The sequence below is a fragment of the Apostichopus japonicus genome, chromosome 19, assembly GCF_037975245.1.
Source record: "Apostichopus japonicus isolate 1M-3 chromosome 19, ASM3797524v1, whole genome shotgun sequence".
NCBI lineage: Eukaryota > Metazoa > Echinodermata > Holothuroidea > Aspidochirotida > Stichopodidae > Apostichopus > Apostichopus japonicus.
The window spans coordinates 7,028,666-7,051,357 of NC_092579.1; the positions used below are offsets into that span (position 1 = coordinate 7,028,666).

The 22,692-nt window shown below is 37.1% G+C and overlaps 1 protein-coding gene across 8 annotated transcripts in view; it reads right to left on the minus strand.

Annotated features, from left to right (window-relative positions):
* Window positions 1-1,470: 1,470 nt before the first annotated feature.
* LOC139959614 (uncharacterized) overlaps window positions 1,471-22,692 on the minus strand; it is a 32,731-nt gene continuing 11,509 nt past the window's right edge. For 3 of the 8 annotated variants that reach the window (XM_071957357.1, XM_071957360.1, XM_071957355.1), the window contains 11 exons: window positions 12,776-12,854; window positions 11,689-11,771; window positions 9,115-11,385; window positions 8,670-8,758; window positions 6,932-7,099; window positions 5,607-5,996; window positions 4,955-5,410; window positions 3,778-4,161; window positions 3,295-3,417; window positions 3,053-3,137; window positions 1,471-2,849 (listed from right to left, as the gene is read on the minus strand). In XM_071957357.1, coding sequence (XP_071813458.1) covers window positions 2,185-2,849; window positions 3,053-3,137; window positions 3,295-3,417; window positions 3,778-4,161; window positions 4,955-5,410; window positions 5,607-5,996; window positions 6,932-7,099; window positions 8,670-8,758; window positions 9,115-11,385; window positions 11,689-11,771; window positions 12,776-12,854 — 4,793 coding nt within the window. In that variant the 3' untranslated portion in view covers window positions 1,471-2,184. Of the gene's footprint in view, window positions 2,850-3,052; window positions 3,138-3,294; window positions 3,418-3,777; window positions 4,162-4,954; window positions 5,411-5,606; window positions 5,997-6,931; window positions 7,100-8,669; window positions 8,759-9,114; window positions 11,386-11,688; window positions 11,772-12,775; window positions 12,855-21,718; window positions 21,843-22,692 lie in introns of all 8 variants that reach the window. The other 5 variants (XM_071957362.1, XM_071957358.1, XM_071957359.1 and 2 more) reach the window with 4 other exon arrangements.

The window sequence follows — 22,692 nt, forward strand, 5'->3', positions numbered from 1 at the left end:
GTGCCCAGGTTCTGTCCTGGGTGACTTTTCTTAAAAAGTATCTTACATTAGAGCTATTCTCAACCCCAAGATTAGCAATGTGAGCGGCAATTCGGATATATTGACCGTGCAACAAGCGTGTCTGTCTGTACATAATGTCGACACTAAGACCGGTATCGAGTTCTTTCCATGTCCAGTATGATCTGTCAATAGTAGTTGCTGCTGGCGCATACCGGGGAGGTTAATTTGTTTAGTGGTAACCTCAATGATGAATTGGATGGTTATATTGACTTCAGTCATCCTTTCCTTACGCATGCGATGTTATAGTGATGTATTCAAATAACAATCATATCACATATGAATGCATCGTTAACGTGGACTTCCTGGGACTTGGAACAGCAGGTCCGTTTCCACATTCGACTCTCAGTAGTGGGGTTCAACTAAAGGAAAAATTGGTAGGAACTCACTTTCTTTAAAAAATGCTGTATCTGTGATGAAGTGCTTACACAAAGTTATCTTCCAAACATATTATCCATTACCAAACGTGTCATCCAGTATATGCGTACCGCCAACCTATAGACTAATCCAATGATCTTTGAGGGTTCGATTTTTTGTACGAAACCGTAGCACGAAACAAACAGCAGTGTCCAGGGGACACCTTCACAAAACTGACCGCGAAGACAAGGTACGCTATGCCCAAATTTCCATTTAACAGTGTCACTTACCACGTGTCAATTCAGTAACAAACGTGATGAGAAAAAATGTGTAACACATTGTGAACTTGGAAACAGGCAGTGACTCCATATATCGAACTTTCCACAGAGAAGCCTAGTCACGTTAGAAGATTAGAGTACATTAGTTTGGTAGTAACGTGATCCTGGATTCCAGATCACCGCTAGCCTCACGGCGTCTGTTCACATCCCATCAAAATTATGTTGCCATATTTGGCATCAGTGTTGTTAAAACCATAGTCCACTTATCAGCTGCTTGGTGTCATACTATCTTGTGAAAAGAGGAAGAATGGTCCTGTGATCTAGTTGCTGCTTATAACGATCTGCAAGTCAAGTTTCAAAATAAACTTCATTGGAGATTCCAAATTATATCAACTGGAAGGGATTTGTTGATGGCATACCATTCGCAGTAAAAGTGCCTTGGGTTATGGCATGCTATTGTCAGAAACAAAATGCATATTTAATAACCTCACAGCACTGCAATCTTACATTAACATCTTTTCACTGAGACCATGGGGTTTGTTCACGATTATCAGATCTTCATGGCAAAAATAATCTTACCATTGTAAGTGGAGTAAATTGCAACATCACAGGCAAAATTCCAGGTTTTGGGGTACTTGCTTCCAAAGTTGAATCCACTGCAAATCGATTTTAGTGTGCATCAGATATGAACAGTCACCCATTCATAAATACTCTTACTTTAAGCTAGTTCACTTCAAATTTGAAAGGTGGTTTTGAATAAAGACAAGACAATGGTACATAAATGTTCTAAATATATTTAAGAAACTATAACATAGGTCAAAAACTACAACATTGTAACTAAAGATATTCACAATTGTACAATGGGATGTAAAATCCTATACGCTAAACTCTTTAACACAAATTATACAACATGAAGCTGTTACAAACTACATGTTGTGAAAGTTAATAAATATGGTCATTGCTTATAGGAAACCCTGAAAGTTCTGTTTGGTGCTGTAGCGTCACTTAATCACAATGCCTTGGCTTGTATAAGTTATTCTATACACAGCCCCTGAAGCTTAGTGACATTCACTGTGAATTTTTCTGTGTAATTGAAACACACATACATATAAAAACATATGTCCAACAATAAGCATTTCAAATACATAAGGTATTTAAGCACTGCATTGTATATCATCAAAAGTATCACAACAGTGAAGTGCAATCTCCAAATTCTTTGTGCATACCAAAGTGATCATCCTGGCAAGTAATTATTATGATTCTGACAACAGATTCTGACTCATTTGTAATTTAAACACCAATACACCTGTGTCAAACATTCATATGAAATGCAGGCTGTTAAAATATTGTACATCATCTTCATACAAAAGAATTCAGTGAGGATGGCTTGAAACCACCATCATACTTGCATATTAGTCATATGATATAAATTAATTTTGGCACTTAACCAAACAATGAAATAGCTATTTAATTTTTCAGTGCACATTTAGTACTATGAGCGAGGGATAACAACTTCTTCTGTTTTACTAAAGTAGCCAGGCCTGTCATATACATCAACAGCACAAATAGCAAGGAAGTAAGTGCTACCTGGCTGAAACTGGTTAAGGGTGCATGCCATTGGAGGTGGCAGAGCGCCAACTTCACCAATACGTTTCCAATGTGATGTGCTTGGCGGTGTATTCAATACTTGATAAGCATACAGAAAATACTTTTTAACAGTTGGATGGTCCTGAGTAGTGGTAATATTCCATGACAACACTACACCCTCTGGACTATGAGATATACGGATACTTGGGGAAGGTAGGAGAGGACCTTTCTCTGCAACAGATGAAGATAATTGGAGTATTGGTAAAGATGCTGGGTGCTTAGCATTACCCTTTGAAATGATCTGATGACTAGGGGTTCCTTGGTTTTGCCCTGCTGCATCTCCTTGTCTGGAGTTAGGAAACCATGTCCTTCCAGTGATGACTTGTACACCTTTTCTAGGTTGGGAACTCAAACTTGTCAGGGGAACAAACTGTTTCACACCATTAACAACTTCCCTTTGTTGCAATATATTTGTTGACTGTGTCCGAACTGTGGATGTATTGATGTGATTAACTGGTTGTACTGTTACAGGAGCTGAAGAGTGTGCTGGAGGTGCTTGGTATCTATGAGCTTAAAAGCAAAGGAGAATTAAAACAAAGTCGGTTAATGATGCAAACAATGCACCTTTCCCATCTGAACTATACACCAGGACAGTCAGGAAAAACAATAGTGTATTGGCAAGTGCTTCAATTTAAAGCATTAGCAATGGGAAGCTATAGCAACATTCGTCATATCATTGAATGCTTAGGTTGAACGTGTGATGGGACTCTTACCTTGAGACACCATTTCAGATGGAGCAGATACTTTAAAGTTCCTGAAAGTCTGCATTTGCACTTTTTCACTTCCTTCCATTTCATTCTGAGAACAAGGAAAAAATCAATGAAAACTGAAACATTCTGAGGTATGACTGAATGATGCCTGCAATAAGATGGATATCAACTGCAAAGTGAACAAACACAAGTAATGTTTACTTTAAACATTGTAATGTGTAACTTCTCAACAACTTGAAACTCACCAAGCCACTTTTAAGCTGTGGAGCTTTTCCCACCTGTTTCTGAGCATTACTAAGTTGGTACGTTTGCTGGAACTGCCGCGACAGACCATCTCTTTTGTCATCAAGCATCGTTCCTTTCTTTTCCTGTTGACGAAATAAAGGCTATCAAAATTCTTTATTCTGCACTTGCTATCATACTTCAAGATTTACTTACCAATTACCACACTGATAACTGGAATGAAAACAGTCATATCAGCTAGTAGAAAGTTTCCCCAGCAAAAAATGGTGTGCAAGAAAAAAGACAGCAGCCAAAGAACACTCTCTGACAAGACTACTAGAGTTAAAATTCTAATGCAAACCCTCCCGAATTTCATTGCAAATTGTTATTGCTTGGATTTACATCTGTCTCTTTTTGTTGGCTTGGTTCCAATGGGAAAGTTTACATTAAACCCTCATTAACAACTTTATTTATAACATACTTAACATTACTATTACTTTACTCACCTGTAGTGTTGACTGCACCTGGGGATGGGCTTGGGGTAGCCTTAATGGTAAAGCTGTCACCTGGTGGGAACCACCAGGTAACATAATGCTAGCAGATCCTTGATAAGTTGAGAGGCCAGGCTGTAACATTCCTCGTTTGAACTCTTCAATGAGAACACTGTTTTTAACTTGCTGTTGTTGCAGTGGTGTAAGTCCATGGTGTTGAACTGCCTGTTGGGAAACCCTTGACAACACAAGATCTTGTCTTTGCTGTGGTTGAGTCCTCATCAATATGCCAAGGGTGGAAGATAACAATGGCATGTGAGAGGTCTGAGGTTTGCTATACACAGAAGCAGCAATGGTTGGTGCAGGCTGAAGGGGAGGAGGTTGAACACTTTGCTTTGACTGTTAAAAAAAGAGAAATGTGTCAACTCTCTAAGATTAACTTCCAGAAATGTCACTTATCACCACTAGTAAAGCTCTACATTCTGCACAGCTTCATAAAAGATTGATCGCATTTCCGTGCTTTGAAGAACTATGTGTAAAAGTAAGTGCGCCTGACGTTTCAAGCCTAGCAGATATTCTTCAGAGGCTGATTGAAGAACTAGCTAATAAAACATAGTAAAACATCAGATACTCTAGTTGAGTCTGTTTTGTTATGATAGTTCCAACCTGCAGTAAAATTGCCCATCTTCACGATAGCATTCATGTGTTAAGTTTTAATGCCCAAACACTTCCAATGTATACCAATATCTTGTGTTTAATATTATAGCTGATTTCAAAATCAAACAGGAAAAAAAAGTGACCTTCTTAGTACATGCAGTGAGACTTGCAGTGAGTCTTGCAGTGAGTCTTGACTTGCAGTGAGTCTTAGACTTGCAGTGAGTCCCAAACTTGCATTCTAGCATAGTTGCATGTACTTGGGTAATTCGGAATTCTAGCATAGTAACTGGTGCAAGATAACATACTTGCACTTGGAGTTCTTGCACTTGAACTTGGTTTTCGATTTGGCAAACAAACCAAATCTGCTTGTATATTGAACTCATACTGTTGAACTTGTAGTACATGTCTGCTTTCAAACGTGGAAACATTTACTTCCCATGTTCCCAGTGTGCACTGTCTCCAATTGAATTCCACAAAGGCAGATATCTTTTAACAAAGAATGCATTTTAACAAAACAATGTTTCAATGCCATTACCTGAGTGGCTACCAGCTGGGTGATCACTGGAGCAGCAGAAGTCCTATTCACAGAGGTTACAGGAAATTGGTTTTGCATTTGTCTGTGTGGCATGGATCTCTGCATGTTCTGCACAGATGGTAGAGATGTTCTTATGATGGCAGGCATGGTTTTCTCTGGTTGCAATGAACGGAGGGACGGAACCTGGGGAATACCAGCTTGTGATACAACTGGCCTGATGTTTGCTTGTGGTTGGTCTATGGCTAGGGATTTACTGTTAACCTGTAAAATATTTGGCTTGGATAACACAGGTTGTGAATTGTGACCTGAAGTTTGTAAGCCTCGATGATTTGCTACAAGCTTCAAAGGGGATATTGATTGCACTGGGGACTTTTTGACTTGTATTGTAGACTCGGATGGATCTTCTGAGTCAGTCAGGTCTATTACTTCAGTTGCTTCTGATGACTGTTCCGTAACCTACAACAGGTAATTAACAGAAAATATCTCGATAGTCTCGATGCATCCTGAAGTTTCAAGGATAAGGAAGTAACTATAATGAATTGACTGTGTAACATTTCATTAAAATGAATTCAGCAGGATATCTACATGTTATGATTAAATTGATATATAATGCAAATTACATCAAGCTAAGGAAAGGAAGTTATTCATTTACCTGTGTTCCATTTGTCATAGCTGTATGTAAACTCTGACTCTGCACTGGTTTGGTAAGGTTCACAGCACCATTTGCAACTGAAAGATCAGTTTCCTTTTCTGAAATGACCTGTGACGATGGTGATGCCACAGTTTGTGTTTTCATTGGCTCATGGAGATTTGAATTTGCAGCTGAAGATACAGCAGAACTTGTGCCTTGTTTGCCAGTGTTTTCATCAATGGCTATTGCATGTCCTTCAGTGGACTCTTGATATGGTTTGGCTGAGACTGTGCATGAAATAGCAGGGCTTTCACATTTTTCTGTCTGTGTAGCTTGTGTTGAAATTATCACTGGAAGTGCTGATGTTTCAGAAAATGTATTAACACTGGCATTCCTGGCATGCTTTTCGGGCTACATGGAAACAAACAAATTGATTATAATTTCTACTGGAATTACCTTGCATTATGTAAATTAATAAATATAGAGTTATTTGCGTAATTAAAACTTGGAACTATTTAACACAAGTTTCAAAATAATTCAACCGTAAAAGGCTGCTAAGCAATATATCATCCAATACTCGTAACACTCATAATTGTCTGCTGATATAAGAGCATTGGCATTTGTCCTTTTCATCACATCTCCTTTACAGTAGTTACATGATATTGACTGAATTGTAACCTTGCAAGCAAAGGTTTTATTCTAGTGAAGTTATCAACTTGCAGAATGAGTTCCTGCCTCTTGAGGGGCTCATCTTTACATACACACAGTCAGCATTCCTTCTTTTAATTGGCATATTGTCAAAAGAAACTGTTTGTTCTGACCACTTACTTCACCATCTTGGTGAGTGTGCCAACCCTTTAATGTGTTTGAACTTAGTGTGTATGAATTTTGCATAGTATAAGGATCTGGGCAAAATAGATGATGTGGCTGTCAGAGGCAAGGAAGAACAAATATCTAGGGAAGATGTCAGGGCAAAGTAGGAGAGGAAGGTTCATCAATTCATAATACAATAAACCTCAAAATAAGTTGCAGCTTTCTTGTAATACAATGACTACTGCACAGTCTTAAGCTGTATCCAGTGAAACTGTTGAACAAGCCAAGCATATCCCAATAGCATTTTACCCATAAGCTCTTAGCATTTAACTTAGGCCACTACTCAAAACACACTTTCAGCACCTCATATCCAGATCAGAGCATTTCTTTCCTTACTGGTACCATTCTCACTAACTAAACATTGAAAGCTACTTTACCATGGCCAGTATCAACCAGTTTTACCCTATCAACATACATCCTCATCAAGAGGATGGTAGACTATATCACACACAAAACTTTAAGACATTGCTTACCTCTTTCTTCTCAAGTTGCTGACGTAATTCTCGCAGCTGTCTACACAAGTCCTTCACCATGTTGCGCCATTTCTCTTCTTTCCCAATTTTTTCATCCAAAGCCTTCTTTAGTCTCTCCTTTTCCTCACATTCACTTTCAAACATTGCTGTGACAATTGGCGTAATTTCCTGCGTATTATACAAATACCTGAATTAATATCAGTCTTTAGGCCTTCCTTACAACACAGGGCTTACCATGCAACAATACCATTAGCTCAAACACATACACAAGGCCATTTTAATTCTTTCCACCTTCATAGGAAGTGTCTTCACCTCCACAGAAACCACTACAATCTCCCCATGAATATGGCTAGGAACCATGAAAGAAACACCATCATGCAGTGATACTGATTAACCTACTGATTACTGGACTGTCACCTATGGTTAAGTGATATAAGATCAAGCATGTTATTTACATCTTTGTTGAACAAATCATGGACTCTTGATGATGCCTTGAGGTCAGTTCTCATAAAATACATGTGCAGAGACACTTTAAAAAAAAACAAATGAACCCACTTTGCACATGAAACAAACTCCCCAGACATGATAAGCAATTCTATTGAGGACAAGTCTGCTTTTTTCAACCATTGTTTTGAACATTCTTCATGCACTACTTCTGCCAAGATATGGTGCCGAAGGTGGTCAGTACTATCTTTGCAGTAAGGGAGGCTGTGTTAATCAACATTAGTTTAACTATAACCAGAAAGCCAGTCGGCTTTGTGAATCCCTACCGTATAATCTGCTCATAATTGTAGAGCAAGTGAGTTGAATTTGTATAAGAATTAAGTGAGAAGCACAAGAGATCAGAGATTCCATCTACTATTGTAGCACTCACTTGTGGAAATTAATTAATTCACTGGTAAGGATTTTACAGTAAATACTTTTTATTCCAAAAAGTTTCAATATCCAGAAAGAACAGTCTTTGTAGGTGAAATATAGATGCGAGCAAATGGGCATTTTCTTGTAGAGTGTAACATGATATTGTTTATACACTGTGAAATAAGTTTACAACTCACTGCCAAAATTATCTAGTATGAAACAGAGAATAAGGCCAAATTTTGAGATTACCTGTTGACCCCTTGAAGCTGATAAGAGCCACTTGAACCTATTTAAAGCCCCTAACACAAGAATATCGACTCTCTGAAGCAGATTTCTTTTCCTGCATGACTACAAGTATTTTTGAAAAACCAGTTGAGAAACTGAACTGAAATTGACCAAAATATGTTAATTACCAAAAGAAAATCATGGCATGGGAGAACTTACAAGTAATTGCAGCTTTAATTTGAATTAGCATGTTTACAAGGATAATATACTTTGACACATGTTGACTTCATGTGACCTTTGACCTGTACAAACTGTGATATGGTTATTGCAATCGCCAAACTGGATCTACATACCAAGTAGGAAGTTCCAAATGTGTACTCTTTGAGTGATCATGTTTTCAAAGTTTCAGACTTTGACCTGTCGACCTTTGAACTTCACAGAAAAAAATATACCATTCTTGTACTCAATAAGATGGATCTAAATACCAAGTATGAAGTTAATCCACCAAGAACTTTTTGAGCTACCATGTTTACAAACAAGTGTCAAATACAGACACACACATGCCATCACCATCGCATCGTTCCTTTCGCCTATGGTAAGGAATAAAATACAAGCTCATTCCACATGCCTCAAGAAAGCAAAAATTTTAAAATACCTCTGGATCAATATCATTAGTTATACTGCTGAATTGCACTGATTGGTCCTTCATGTCAGGCTTCAATGACATTGTTTCGATGGCCACATCTAGGGAAGCAAAGGCAAATATTTTCAATGCTAATACTGTTAGCTCAAAACATTGATGAACATCGTTAAACTGATGAAATAAACAAACAGATATTCATTCAAGAGTATGCTTTGGATGCTCTACTACACAAGTTAAGTTTAACAGTTGGTATATAATTTCTAGTAATATTTGACACTTACATTAGTAAATGTATAAAATATCCAGGAACCATTTTTACGTGGTACCATCAGGGTTTGGCATGCATACCCAATAAAGAACAACAATAACCACACAAGCAGAACAATTCTCTGTTAAATCTCTCAAAGAACAGTATCTGCTCAATTTAGATTTTTGACATAGGAGAAATTATCTTTACCTTTCTTCTCCACCTGATCTTCAGTTTGTGTGAATGTTGTCTGGGTGTTTGCAACTTTAACTCTGGTAGAAACATTAAGTGGATTTCCTTCTTTGGCAAATACTTTGACTTCCACTGCAGCCTGCCTTTGTCTCATTTCTGCATCTTTCTCCTCTTGACTGGCAACTGGCAGTGCACACTTATTCTCTGGCAGGTCAAAAGTGCCCAGCACATCATCAGAAATTTGCACTAGTGATGATTTTGGTTTTGAAGCAGCTATTTCTTCAACCAACTTGTTTGAGGCATTTGGCGACTGTGTATGTCCTACTTCAGAGGAACTTACACTCTGTGATGAATTACTTTCATCTGGTGTAAATCCAACCTCATCCACAACTAAGAAGTTATCTTTGGAGGGAGTTAACTTTGCTTCAGGTATTTTAATAGATAGTTTAGAAGATTGCTTTGCTTTACTAAAAAAAACATCTCCAGTACTAGGTATGTTAGATGCTACTTTAGAACTTGAGACAACATGTGGGTCCTGAGACGTTTCAAAATCTTCATCACTAGAAATATCTTCTGGTTGTAATTTATTTATGTCATGAGAGACACCTACTGTCTTTGTAGAGGAAGCCTTTTCTCCTGCAACTTTCTGATCAGTTTGCTCTAAATTGCTCACAACACTTTGTGTCGATTTACCATTTCCTAAGTGTCTAGAAGTTTTCTTGGAAATGTACCTGAGGTTTCCCTTTAATGCTTGAGTTGAAGCTTTTGTCAGTGAAGGTGAAGACATGGCACTCTGAAAATCTTTCATCAATTTTGTTAAACCATCTTCAGAATCTGAGGATCTGGAGGTAGCAGTTAAAATATTTTCACACAAAGGTACTTTCAAATCTACTGAGCTGGTGGTTTTCTTCCTTTTACCAGGTGGGAGATCATCTTCAGAAATCTGTTGTCTGCTGTTTCTTTGGGCTTGTGTAGCTTCATGGGTAACAGAGCTTTGAACTTCAGTGGAATGCTTCACATGTGCTTGGCAGACGTCTGAAGCGCCCTTTTCCAAACTGGTCTTTTCCTTCCTTTGACTTATAGCATTTTTACAAGCATTTCTAACTTTTTCAAAATTCTTAGAATCCAATTTTATTGACTCTTTGCTTGTTTTAACAGGTTGATTGGCAACTTTCCTTTCAAGTTTTTTCTCAGATGACAGGGCAGGTACTACAGGAGAAGCACTTCTGTGTCTTTTTCTTGAAAGCCTTCCTAATACACTCTTCTCAACAAGAGATTCAGGGGTTGGTGTAGATGCACGCTGCCGTTTTAGGCCTGTCGTCATGGCCACCTTTTTGGGAGACTGGTTTTCTGTCATTGATGTGAACTTTTCTATATATTTGGAGCTTCTGGTGATCAATTTTTGGTCATCAGAGAGCCTTGTGACCTCAACTGATGGTGCACTGTCAGGTGTAGAGTTAGAAACATCGGGGCGAATATTTGTTGTTACTTCAATTTCATTTCCATCAGTAATAGTTCTTTCTCTACTACTTCCTGAGCTTGCAGTAGATGTAACTTTCAATTGCTTAGAAATTGCTGTTTGTTCCTTGCTAGAAAATACTGTTGGCTCCATTTTCTGTTTTAAAGAAGCTTTACTAGAAGGATGCTCCTTTGTTATTTGTACATCCTTCAGCTTTAGATGGTTTTCCTTGTTACCTACATTGTGCTTTCCTTTTTTCAAATCTTTGGCAACCTCAAAGTTAACTCTCTCTTTCTTCAAACTATCTTTAGACGGATGAACAGAAGAGTCACTCCTTTTATTGACAACTCTCTCAGTAACATTTTGCCTTTCCTGGGCATGTTTACGTCCAGCATCAGATGCTTTACCTTTCTTGGTCTCCTTCAATGTTTGGGATCTCTCAGACGTGTCATCATCTCTTTTACTCACACCCTTTGCTATTCGGAAGTCTTCTGATTGCACACTGCTAAGATTTCTGGCCCTTTGAGTTGAGCCTGCTTGGTTGACATTGTCCAAAGAATTAGGAATACTTTTCTTGGCAGTACTTGATACATTGTGTTTAGAATGTTGCTGGCCAGATTTACCGGCAGGACCGCCTTTCAGACCACTCACTGTGTGCCTCAAATTATTGCCTGTAGATTTCTTTGCAAAATGACCCCTCCTTGGTTGTGTGACTCTAGGCTGCAAGTTCTTGTCAACTACATGTTCACTTTCTTGGCTATGGTCATTCATACCTTCTAAGCCGTTCACAAATTTGGGGAGCGAAAACTGAAAGTGTCTCTTGCCAGATCCTGCAAAAAGACAACCACATACATATGGTTATGCTCAACATTCAACAAGTTTTCAACAGAGACGATGCAAAATGATTGAAATGAAATAAGGCAACAACTGCATGCATGATTTCCACTGCTTTTATCCATGCAATTTTATGTTGGATATAGAGCTATCTATCAGCTCTGGGTGTGCCAATTTAAGATGAATTTAATGCAGGTTAGTTATTTATTGAACTATATTTCAGAATCAAGCAAAGAAGAGTATGGCTGAAAGAAGTGAAATGATGATCAGCTTTGTGAGGGATTAAATTGTAAACTCACGGGTAATTCCTGTTCGAGGTGTTCCTTTTTCTTCAATAGAGTAGACAGAACGGCTGCCACCAAGAGCCTTTAGCATTAAAAGCCTGCAGCATGAAAATGAAATGCAAACAGTATTTCATTTTGCATACAAAAATGTTACACTGCATATGTGCCGTTCCATTTCTAGGCATACAGTTTCAAATTAAATTATAGTCAAAGTGATTGGAACTGGGATTTTTTATTTTTTTGTAACCTGTAAGAAGTTCAATACATGTCATCTACTTAAAAAAGAGAAGCACAATATACTGTACAAAGATAAAACTGTGGGGCAAAAATTTCAGCTTTTCTTCTTTTTTTGTGTGTGTAATTAAGAGTGATTCTTGGTTCACGTACTGTATATATTGGTAGTATGTATATACATGAAAGTTAAATGTATCAGGATGCCCAACAGATAGACTTTTGTACAAGTGCGATTTTAATAACCAAGCAATCTGTGCACCTGAAGAGATGGCAAGGCTATACATGATATGAGATTGGTGCTCTTTAAAGCTTTGCTATATTTAAAGTGAATAATAGCTCTTTATATTCACATAAAAAAGAGAGAGGAAAAAAGATAAAACCATGACAAATAATATTGAAGTTAATGAGTATAAAGGGAAGCTCAAAAGTCGAAAAGAAAGCATACAGTGAAGATGGATGGCCAAAAAAGAATTTAACATAACGGAATGATATAAAGCCATACCAACCTCAATAATCTGGATCAATGCAACCACTTTATGATATTAATCCTTTCAACAAATGCAATCAATGTAAACTTGAAAAGTTCTCTTCTGTGACAAATTCCAATTCTCAATTTACATGACTTGCTTTAACAGTAAACAAGCCATTCCACATGGTCTTGAATATGACCATTAACTTATGTGCTTTTTGGTTTGGGTCCTTGTTCAGTGAATTTCAAAGACCAATCCAGGGAACTTTTCACATTGACCATGATCTTCATTGAAAGAAGCCAAGACAAATGCCACAAGTCACTTGCAGTAACCAAAAAAAAAAAAGAACTGCGAGTGCGCATCTACTGTACAGCCAACAGGTTTTATTACAAACTTACTGCTTTCCGTCTCTTATCATGAGAAATTTCCGTCCCACTGGCAGACTACTTAGTTTCACTGATGATCTCCTTACTTGGTCTGCATGTGAGAAAGGTGAGAGAAACAAACAGCCAGGTAGATGTATTCATTTGACAACAGCTCATAACCAAACAAATGAAAGAAATCAGAAAATAAAAAGGTTTATTGGTTCCGATGCCCAAACTTATCCATAGTGTGGTATGCCATAAATGGTAATATGAACTCATTCAATCCAAAATGAAGGGGGATTATCTATTGACTAATGCGGCAACATATAAAGGAAGGTACCAGGAATTAGTTGTCATGTTGACAAAGTCTATTAGTGACATAGAATAAAAATAGAAACATGCATGAATGTTAATGAGGTCAAATTTTATGATCTCATAAGCATGTATCTATGGATCCACGTTCATGTATAATGCTAATTAGATATATCATTTCAGAGATATATGATGAAGAATTTTATGTTCACTGATTAACATTCCTGATATGTACACAGAAAACCACACGGTTGATTGTATGAATGTAGTGTGACAAACATAATACTGTATATGCCAAGGATGTCTTGTGTTTCAAAGCCTTTCTTGGAATTTGCAGAATGTTTATGATGTAAAGTTTGAGAGGACATGAAAATGTGCTTATTACGTATGAACATCACCATACCAGTATGAAAAAAGTTTATGTTAGTCCCTGCCCATGGCACGGGAACAAAAGCAATCTACTCATCACAGGGCATCTACCTACCAAGTTTAACATTGAATTCATCTTGTGGTTTTAGAGATATTGTGTGTAATAGCTGTTTTTGACTATTTCCCATTAAGCCTCACTCAGCATGCATTTTATTGCGTTAAAAATTGTTGTTGCTAAGAACATGTACATACTATGTAGTTACATCACCATATCAAATTTGAACTAAATTGAACATATATGGTTGCAGAGATATTGACATTAAAAAATGTTACATTGGTAAGTCCTGCCCACTCATCAATATTCATGAGAAGGGAACCCAAAAATTATCTACTACTAATGGGGCGTCTACCAACCTCAAATGACATTGATTAACATGTGTTTTTTTTTCAATGTCATATTTTAAAAGCTAAGCCGTCATATACACATGCATAAACACACACATTTTGGAAATGAGCCTTTGGTATCATAATCAAACAAGAGCATCAATGATGCAGTATCTCAATACTGGAAGTTTTAATTTTGATTCCTAATTTCAAATCTTTGCTCTGTCTCTACAATTATCAATATCAATCATGGTACAACAAATATATAACTTGCATTTTTGCTACTTTGCCACAAATAGTCTCTGCAGGTTACACTTTATCCTGCTAGTCTTGCCTTTAGCGCTTATTGCCTGTTAGTCGAAAGAACGACGTTGCAAGGTTTAGTAATGTCATAGAATATTTAAGAACTTGTTTTTCATGTGGTATCCTTCATCTTAGGTCAGTCTCTGTTGGACTTTTTGGTCATATAGTTTGATGTCAATGACAACAGCCAAATTAGAAGAGGCGAACAACTCGACCATATTCTTGATGCCTGCCTTGAGAGCTAGGCCTATTGACCTACTGTATGTTAATGTAGACTGTAGTGGTGACTACCATCAAAACTGTGTCCACTTCTAGATATCAAAACAACCCACGTTTTTCCATCTCAATTTTTCGGACATGAAGATTTCATGGATTTATGACTTGGAAAAAATAATGTAAAAGAAGATTACAAGTTTTTATATGCAAGTGATGGGTGGCCTCCTCTTCCCCTAATAGCCACCTCAGTTCCTCTCCATTTTGTTATTTTATTTTAATTCTTTGTACATTTGATGTCAAACATTACAGGTTCAGAAGAAAGCTAAACATACTTCTTATAACCTTATACATCTTAGGCCTATATCCTTATAAATAAAACATAACCTTATACAATTTTTATTGTCTTATCAAAGTTGTGATGCTATGGCCGGCTCCTCTTTTATACGTACCCATCAAACAAACTTACCCTGGTCCTTCCTAGGAAAAGCTGTCTGAACACCAGTACAATGCTAATGTGGCTATCACTGAAAGCCTAATAGGCCTAGTGGCCTATATATATATATTTTTTTTAAATTGCACTAGGCCTACAGTAAATAGCCTTCAGAAATACAAGAATGTGTATACGTAATTATACAAAATACATGAAGGGCAATCAAACAAACTTATCATGGCCCTTGCTCTGAAAAGCTACCTGAACACCATTATAGTGTTCAACCGATTATGCATAACAGAAAATACCGATTACTGATTATTTTTTCATAATCGTACCGATTCCGATTATTTGAAAATGAGAAAATATCCCGTTTATACGAAATCGGCAATAAAGTTTGACAGAAACAATTGTTGTGATTTTCCCCACTTTCCTTTTGCTTCGTTGTTATACAAGGCTCTAAGGTACCATTTTGTATGTACCAAATTACCTCTGGAGTTTCTCGGAAAGAAATTTTTTTTTTTTAAATTTCCAAAATACGGAGATATGACATCCTACCTAGTCAGCACTGTGCTAAGCGAATGGCCTAACCACCTCGACGTAAATGTCACCTGTTAATGGCTTGAAATGGGCTACGAATAGTTACTCAAAATATCCATCTCAAAAAGTATCTCAGACAAACCATCCATCTGCAATCTTTACCAAAGTGTAAATTTTAATGACATATTGCCTTCATTCCGACAATATTTTGTACTTATTTTCAGTATTATACCGTTTATGAACAAATAGAAATGTTACGAACTTGAAGTTAAACATACCTATTCGTTACCTATATAACTCCATTCAGGTTCAATTAGAATGTGTAAGCTTAGGCCAATCAAACTGAAAAGCAAATTGTACCATCGTAACTTGTTTAAAATTACTCTAAAATGTAATACCAGATTGATGTAAAGAAATAATAACAACTAGAAACTACTCCAATATAAAATATAACATTCCCTCTATAAGACATATCACTTACATTACCTTCCAAACAAATGCCGATTTCCAGCAAATTGAAAGTTGTAAACTAAGCTACGCAATTTTTTTTTTTTTTTTGCAAACCGATGGTTAGGCTACATTTCCCATTGACTTAGTGTGGTTGTTAGGCTAACATGTGGTCGAAGATTGCAGTTTCCGTGGATATTTTTAGTTTTAATTTGCGACACAACTAGAGCGAATAAACAGATGTCAAGTTCAGATTTCCATGCAGTTGATTTAGTGTGAAGTAAGGCTACTATGTGGTCGGAGATTTGTGAGGATTTTAGGTTATTTTCGCTGGTACTGCAGGCCGTAATTTACCACGGGAAGTTCCCGGTGATTGTGCGCGACCCTCTCGCACTGCTTCAAATTTTGATGCGGGGTGAGAAAACTGCGCGATTCGCGATGCAACTGCAATTCCTAGCTAAAGCAAACGCATGTCACAATTAATTTTACACAGACACCTGATATAAAGAGGGCGATTTTTTTATATTTCATTTTTCTTTTTCGCACTCGTAATTGTGCTTTAGGAGGGCTTTTTAGCACTTGCGAGGGCGAATCGCCCGTTGCCCCCGCTTATTTCCTACCCTGTCCAGCACATTCCTGAATTCGCGAAATTGCTATTGCTGCTATGCTTACTGTGCCAAGAAATATGCAGCCAATAACCACGAAGGAAGCAAAATCGGCGACCCTGGCAGCCTAATTTGATGAAAGTATACACTGTGAAAGACGTATAGGGGGTGCCTTTTTTTAATATTTCGTAGTAAAAGAACAAACCTAATTCATCAGTTGATATTTTCAACTTCCATATGTTTTTGAATAATGATATTTTCACCTTCCATATGTTTTTGAATAATCGGTATGACATAACTGGTACTCCACGTAATTTTTACCGATACCGATTATGTACCGATTACGCAATATTCGTACCGATTCCGATTAGGTTAATCGGTTGAACACTACACCAGTACTATCCTTAAATGGATGTTACGTAGAATTCAGCAGTACAGAATGTAATTAGCATGCAATACACTAACACCTCGCGTACCTAACTACAGAACAGAAAATTGTTCGCGAGGGTAGCCATTTTCGTATATCTAACATGTAGCTGTTATGAGTCATAGCCAATCTGCTACAAAACAGACTTGGGGGCGGGGCTTAATCATCAAAAACGGACCTTTTTACTAAAAGTAGGGGCGGCAGCTCAGTGTTGTTTTAAGAAAGAAAAATCATTTAAACATCAAATAAAGCAAATAAAAGCCATTAAATGTCATGTAGTAAAATTCTTATTAATACCTACCTGTAAACAACAAATGGAAGTTTAAAATTTTAATAAAATATATAATACATAGGACCCTATCTTAGACGATACCACTGTTGAAAGACAGTTCTATTCTATTCTCTTTCATAAAACATAAGTTTTGGAGCGTGTGCAAAACAGGTCTGACAAAGTGTGTTTTCAGTCCAAATTGGCCAGATTTGGACATAAATCGGTGAAAAAGTCACAGAATGAGATACAATTCTGGAATAAAAAATAGTAACTTTTGTTGGTCTATATGATATATTCTTGCTCTGGAAATTCCAGAGAAAAAGAACTTTGTTTGAAGACGCTGAAAAATTTTTAAGAGAAGAGAAAGTCCCACTTACTGTTACAATATCTCTATACATGTAATGTATTGAGATAAAAAGGAAAGCAGAACCAATTTTTGGGTACTTGTAAAGCTCTCTGGATCAGGGAGGGCAAACAATTTTTGACCTGAGGACATTCCTCTGAAATCTCAATTTTGATTGGTAAAACAATAACCTATCATTACTGAAATTAGTCCAGCCTTCAGCTGGAGCTAGTTGCAGAAGAGTCACTTAGTTGTGTGATCAGGGCTGTACAATTCTTGAGCTTTCATACATGGTTCACTAAGAGGGCCAGAGAAATCATTAGTTAGAGCAAAGGGCCATAAAGAATCAAATCTCAGCATTATACAACAAGATTGATCAACATGCAGATCAGGGAGGTAGGTGCTCAAGATTCAGCTTGCACGGAAAACAGTTTTAACACAGAAACCAGTTTTTGCCGACCAAATATCGGTACTATATTTTATTGTAAGAAAACCTAAACCCCCTCCCCCAAAAAAAAGATCAAAAGAAATTTGAATTACAAATACTGAAAAAAAAAAGATAAAGCTTCCATCTGTTATGTATTCATATTGGTTTCTCCTATTTACTGTTCTTTTTGCAATATGAAAGTAAATTGCAACAAGAGAAAGGTTTTCTGCTAGACGACATTCGCTATGATCGACACACACCATACATACAGTGCTTGAGAGGGATAGCTAGGCCTAAAATTAGGCGATGCAGCCCTTATACAGTATGCCTGCATCAGTTAGGGGAAGTTGTAGTATTGAACTGACCTTGTTGGCCAACATTAGTAGTAGTGAGAAGTACACACTCAAATGACAAGACGCAATTCAAAAGATATTGTTATATCCAATGTGTTTGAAGAGACTTTCTCCATATCCTCTGCGTTAAATTAAAGTATAATAAATAGAACAGCACAAAGCAGAGCATAGTTCGTGTTCAAAGAATGAACGTTAAAACTTGTAATTAGTCTTGAAAGGTACATTGCACAATCCACAATACCTAGTACTGTATGTACAGCTGTGCATGCAGCCGGCCCAGAAAAGCTAGCAGTGAGAAAACATTTGAGCAGGGCTCTGTGAGTTGAAAAACAAATGATGCAGAAAGTAACATTAGACCAATTACAGTCCATTATTCACAAGATACACCTTGCATCAGGCTTGAACCAGAAAATACTAAAGGAGTAAAAGGGTTGAATATTCTTTTTTGGCTAACAGATTTTATTATATTTTGAAGTTTACTTTCACTACGCATTCTTATCAGTTATCAGATTTAGGCGTCTTTCATTTGGCTGTTTGTTTATGTTCATGGACCACAACTTATTATCTTTGCTACCTAATCCCCGCTTTTGCTAGTGGCAGTTTTCAACTTGTGCTTGAAAGTGTAGACGGTAGTTTCTCTTCACTCTTTTGAGAGAAATTTCTTTTACCACTAAGACAACCCACCCGCAAACATGGCTAGAGCCTTGTGAAATTTCGTACCTTCTAACACCTTGTCAGCCACTATTGAATTTATTGGACCAATCATATTGTTAAGCAATTTTTTACAATCTCCTATTGGTCATAATCGAGTTACGCTCAGCCGAAGCCTCCGAAAATCCCAGCATACTCGTCAAGGGCAGCACCTGAACTCAGACTGTGCCCCCCGAAAAATTGATTAATCGCGCATCCAGTTTTTCACACCCATGAATCTGTAATCTTTTTTCACCCAGCTACACTGTTTACATATTTCTCTCTGGAATGATAATAATTGGTTTAATAGCGTGGATAGAGCAATTGAACAGAATCAGGGTAGAGCAATTGGGGGTAGAGCAATTGAACATATTTTCTCGGGAGGGGTTTTACAATAATATCTACATTTAGGAAGATTCTCTTTCTGGGGCAAAAAAGTTTTTGTGTTAACTAATGAATGCTACTTTGTCGTCATTAGCAGGTTAAACAGTAAGCAACCGACCTAGTTGCAAACTCTTCCTTAGTTAACAGAAATTCTTAGATGGTAGTAAGTACATATTTATTTGAGAAGTTATCTTGATGACAAGATCATCAGTTGATCGGGACGATGGTGAATGTATTTTTTTTCTGAACACGAACTTGAACGTGAAGTACAGTAAACACAAGACAAACGATAGGTGTACGTGATGTTAACACATAAGAAAATGTATCACTAACACATCATTTCTTTTCGCCATTTGAACAGTTAAGTTAACATTGATCATAGAAAGAGAGTCATGGAGACAGCAACTTTTCTTTAATTTTTTTGGGAGGGAAAAAAAAAAGTTTTTGAGCCAGATGCAGATATTTGGCTAGAAAGAAGGGTTTTTAGATTCCACGAAACCGTGCAAGCTTACTGTGCAAGATAGAGCTTTAAGGGTCTGCATGCCTGATTATTGATGTTCCGATTGTGGGTTGATTTATGCAAGGGCCTAAGTTAAATGTTTCATGGGACGTTAGCATTGGGCAGCACTGTAGAGAGGATTAGGGAGTTATCAATAGCTCTAGTAGTAAAGCAGTAGATGTAACCATGGAAGAGACCTTTCAATATAACTTTCTCTGCATCATGCAATTATGAAACTTGAAGGTCAGCAATAAAAGTCTATTGACACCACCTTAAAAGTAGTGTCTCACATTTCTTACTTGGACATGGTCAAAGTGTGAAATGTGACAAAATAGGGTTATTCACACTCCAATTGTGAGGATATGGTAGAACAATCACAACTTGGGTACATCAGAGCAACGTGATAAATTGGTCGAGGGAGGCAAAACTCCCTAACTATTTCATCACTGTTTCACCACGTAAAAGAACTTTCATTGCCCACCCACAGTGTATTCTATGTGCATGCATATATTGAAGCTGCCTACTACACACAAACTACAAAAACCCAACAACTTAAATATATGTTATCTGTAACAAATTGTCCAGAACATTAAAATCATAAGTTGATGCAATTAATTGATCCAAGTATGAACCATAATATACATTTGAAGTAATGATCAAATTTAAAGCAGCTTGTCAAAACACCTAAAGACTACATTAATTTAAGTCTAACATTGAGCACCTCAGACTTCTTTGTATGCAATGCTCAATTTGAAATTCACAATGTGACAGTATCATTAAACATGATGACTGCACCTATTTTGTCAGACAATTTCTTACAGTAGACAGGAAAGCACTTAAGGTTACTTAGGGAGGCCGTTAACCAGACTGTATTGCTAAGCCGATTACAATTTCTCTTATTCATCCCTATACCTCACTAATTGCGTGACCCCATGATCCGGTACTTCTCTTGTTCATCCCTATACCTCACTAATTGCGTGACCGCATGATCCAGTACAATTCTAACACAAGAAACTTCTGATGCTCCAAAAGAGAGCAATTCCTCACCAATGATCACACCAATTTGTTTCTCTTAATCTCATTAAATTTCCTGATCTTATTAATGTTCACATTGCTACTTTTGCCCACGGTTCTATTAATTATCATAAATCATCCTGTTTTCACAGATTATTTAAAGTACAGTAAAGATATACATAATCGTAATACAAGGCAGGCTGGTAACATGCAAAAACATGTCCTCAAACTAATATTATATATGCAGCTTGCTTAAATGTTATCGAAACTTATACTTGTTGGAATTTCTGACTAACACCATGAAAATTCATGCTTCACCGCATTTTTGACCTGTATCGACCTCAGATGAACTTTGACCTTAAGAATCAGTGATTTTTTTTAATCCTTAAGGTGCATCTAGCAAATATAGTTCAAAGTATAATTTTATTGTTATTGTGTTTAGAATGTTTTCAGACTAATACTTCTATTGACCTCAAATGACATTTGACCTCTACACAAATATGAGGATTCTTGTCCTCACCAAAGGTGGATGTTTATACAGTACAGTACAGTACCTATCATGCAGCTCATTCAAGTTTGAAAAGAGGAGTTGTGTTTATAACTTCTTCAGATTTTGACCCTCAAATCACCTCTGACGTCACTAAGAAACCACAAGGTTCCATAACTCACCAAGATGAATCCACACACCCAAGTGTCAATTGCATACAGACTTCAACTTTGGAGTTTGTTTAAAAGTATTCAAACTTTCGACCTATGTTGACCTCAAATGATGTTTGACCTCCACAAGAAATTAATAGGCTTCTTATGCTCATCATTACAGTAGATCCACATACCAAGTTATGCAGACCATCCAAGCTTGGCTTTCATAGTATCCATAATTTGCAAGATTTTTATAGACCTATGCTAAGGTCAGCCTGCATGACCTGTGACCTCCACCAATTTCATTATGTTCTTGTACTTACCAAGGGAGATAGATACCAAATATGAAGTTCAACCAAGTTGTCTGTTTTGAGATGTCCTGTTTACAAGGTTTTGACCTCTACTGACCTCAAATGACCTTTGACTTCCACCAATTCCACCAGAGTTCTAGTATTCAGTAAGACAAATGCACATGTATACCAAGTATGAAGTTCAGGTATCATGCAAACTTTTGGAGTTACTGTGTATAAAGGGGGGTCACGTCCACCCACACACACCATCATGACTGTATATATTACTTCTAAAGGCCTTTTGGCAAGGCATCAAAAGCACTTCATTTGACTTTCTTCACAGTGTACAGAGAATTAGTTTTCATTGCAAGTAAACCGCAAAGGTTGTAAAATGCTTTATCATACTAAATCTGGTAAAATGAAGTAAGATTAATAATATTACTAGTGTATTACAGGAGCACCAGCTAATACCTCCCTACCTGAAATGTAAATCTGCAAGCACACAATTGGCACATTTAAGGAATTATGAATGTACACAAGCTCTATTTCAGCATTTCACTTGTTAACCAAGTAGCTGCTACTGTAAGTAGATTTAACATATATGTGGTTAATTTCAGTTCTTTTAGATGGACTTCCAGGAAGGAGGCAGGTTAACAAACCACACACTTGGCACAAAACCAAATTTCCCAGCTTGAAGAACTACTAAATTATTGAGCATTGATGTCCACTTAAAGGTCTATGGACAGCTATGAACAGCATTGTCCTGATCACTCTAATAGGCATTAGAAATCATGAATATAGCTGCAACTCCCATCAAATATCTACCATTTTACAAGTAGCTAATTATGCACATTGATGAAAGCAAGGGAGTGACTGCCTTATTTTCAGTTATAATGTTATCCCTTTGTTTTTACAATTTTCGTTTCAAGGACACTAAACACAGGTTTGTGGCCTTTAGAAGGTGATTCTTTGAAACATTTTATTGTTTTCTTTGAAAAGAGGAACAT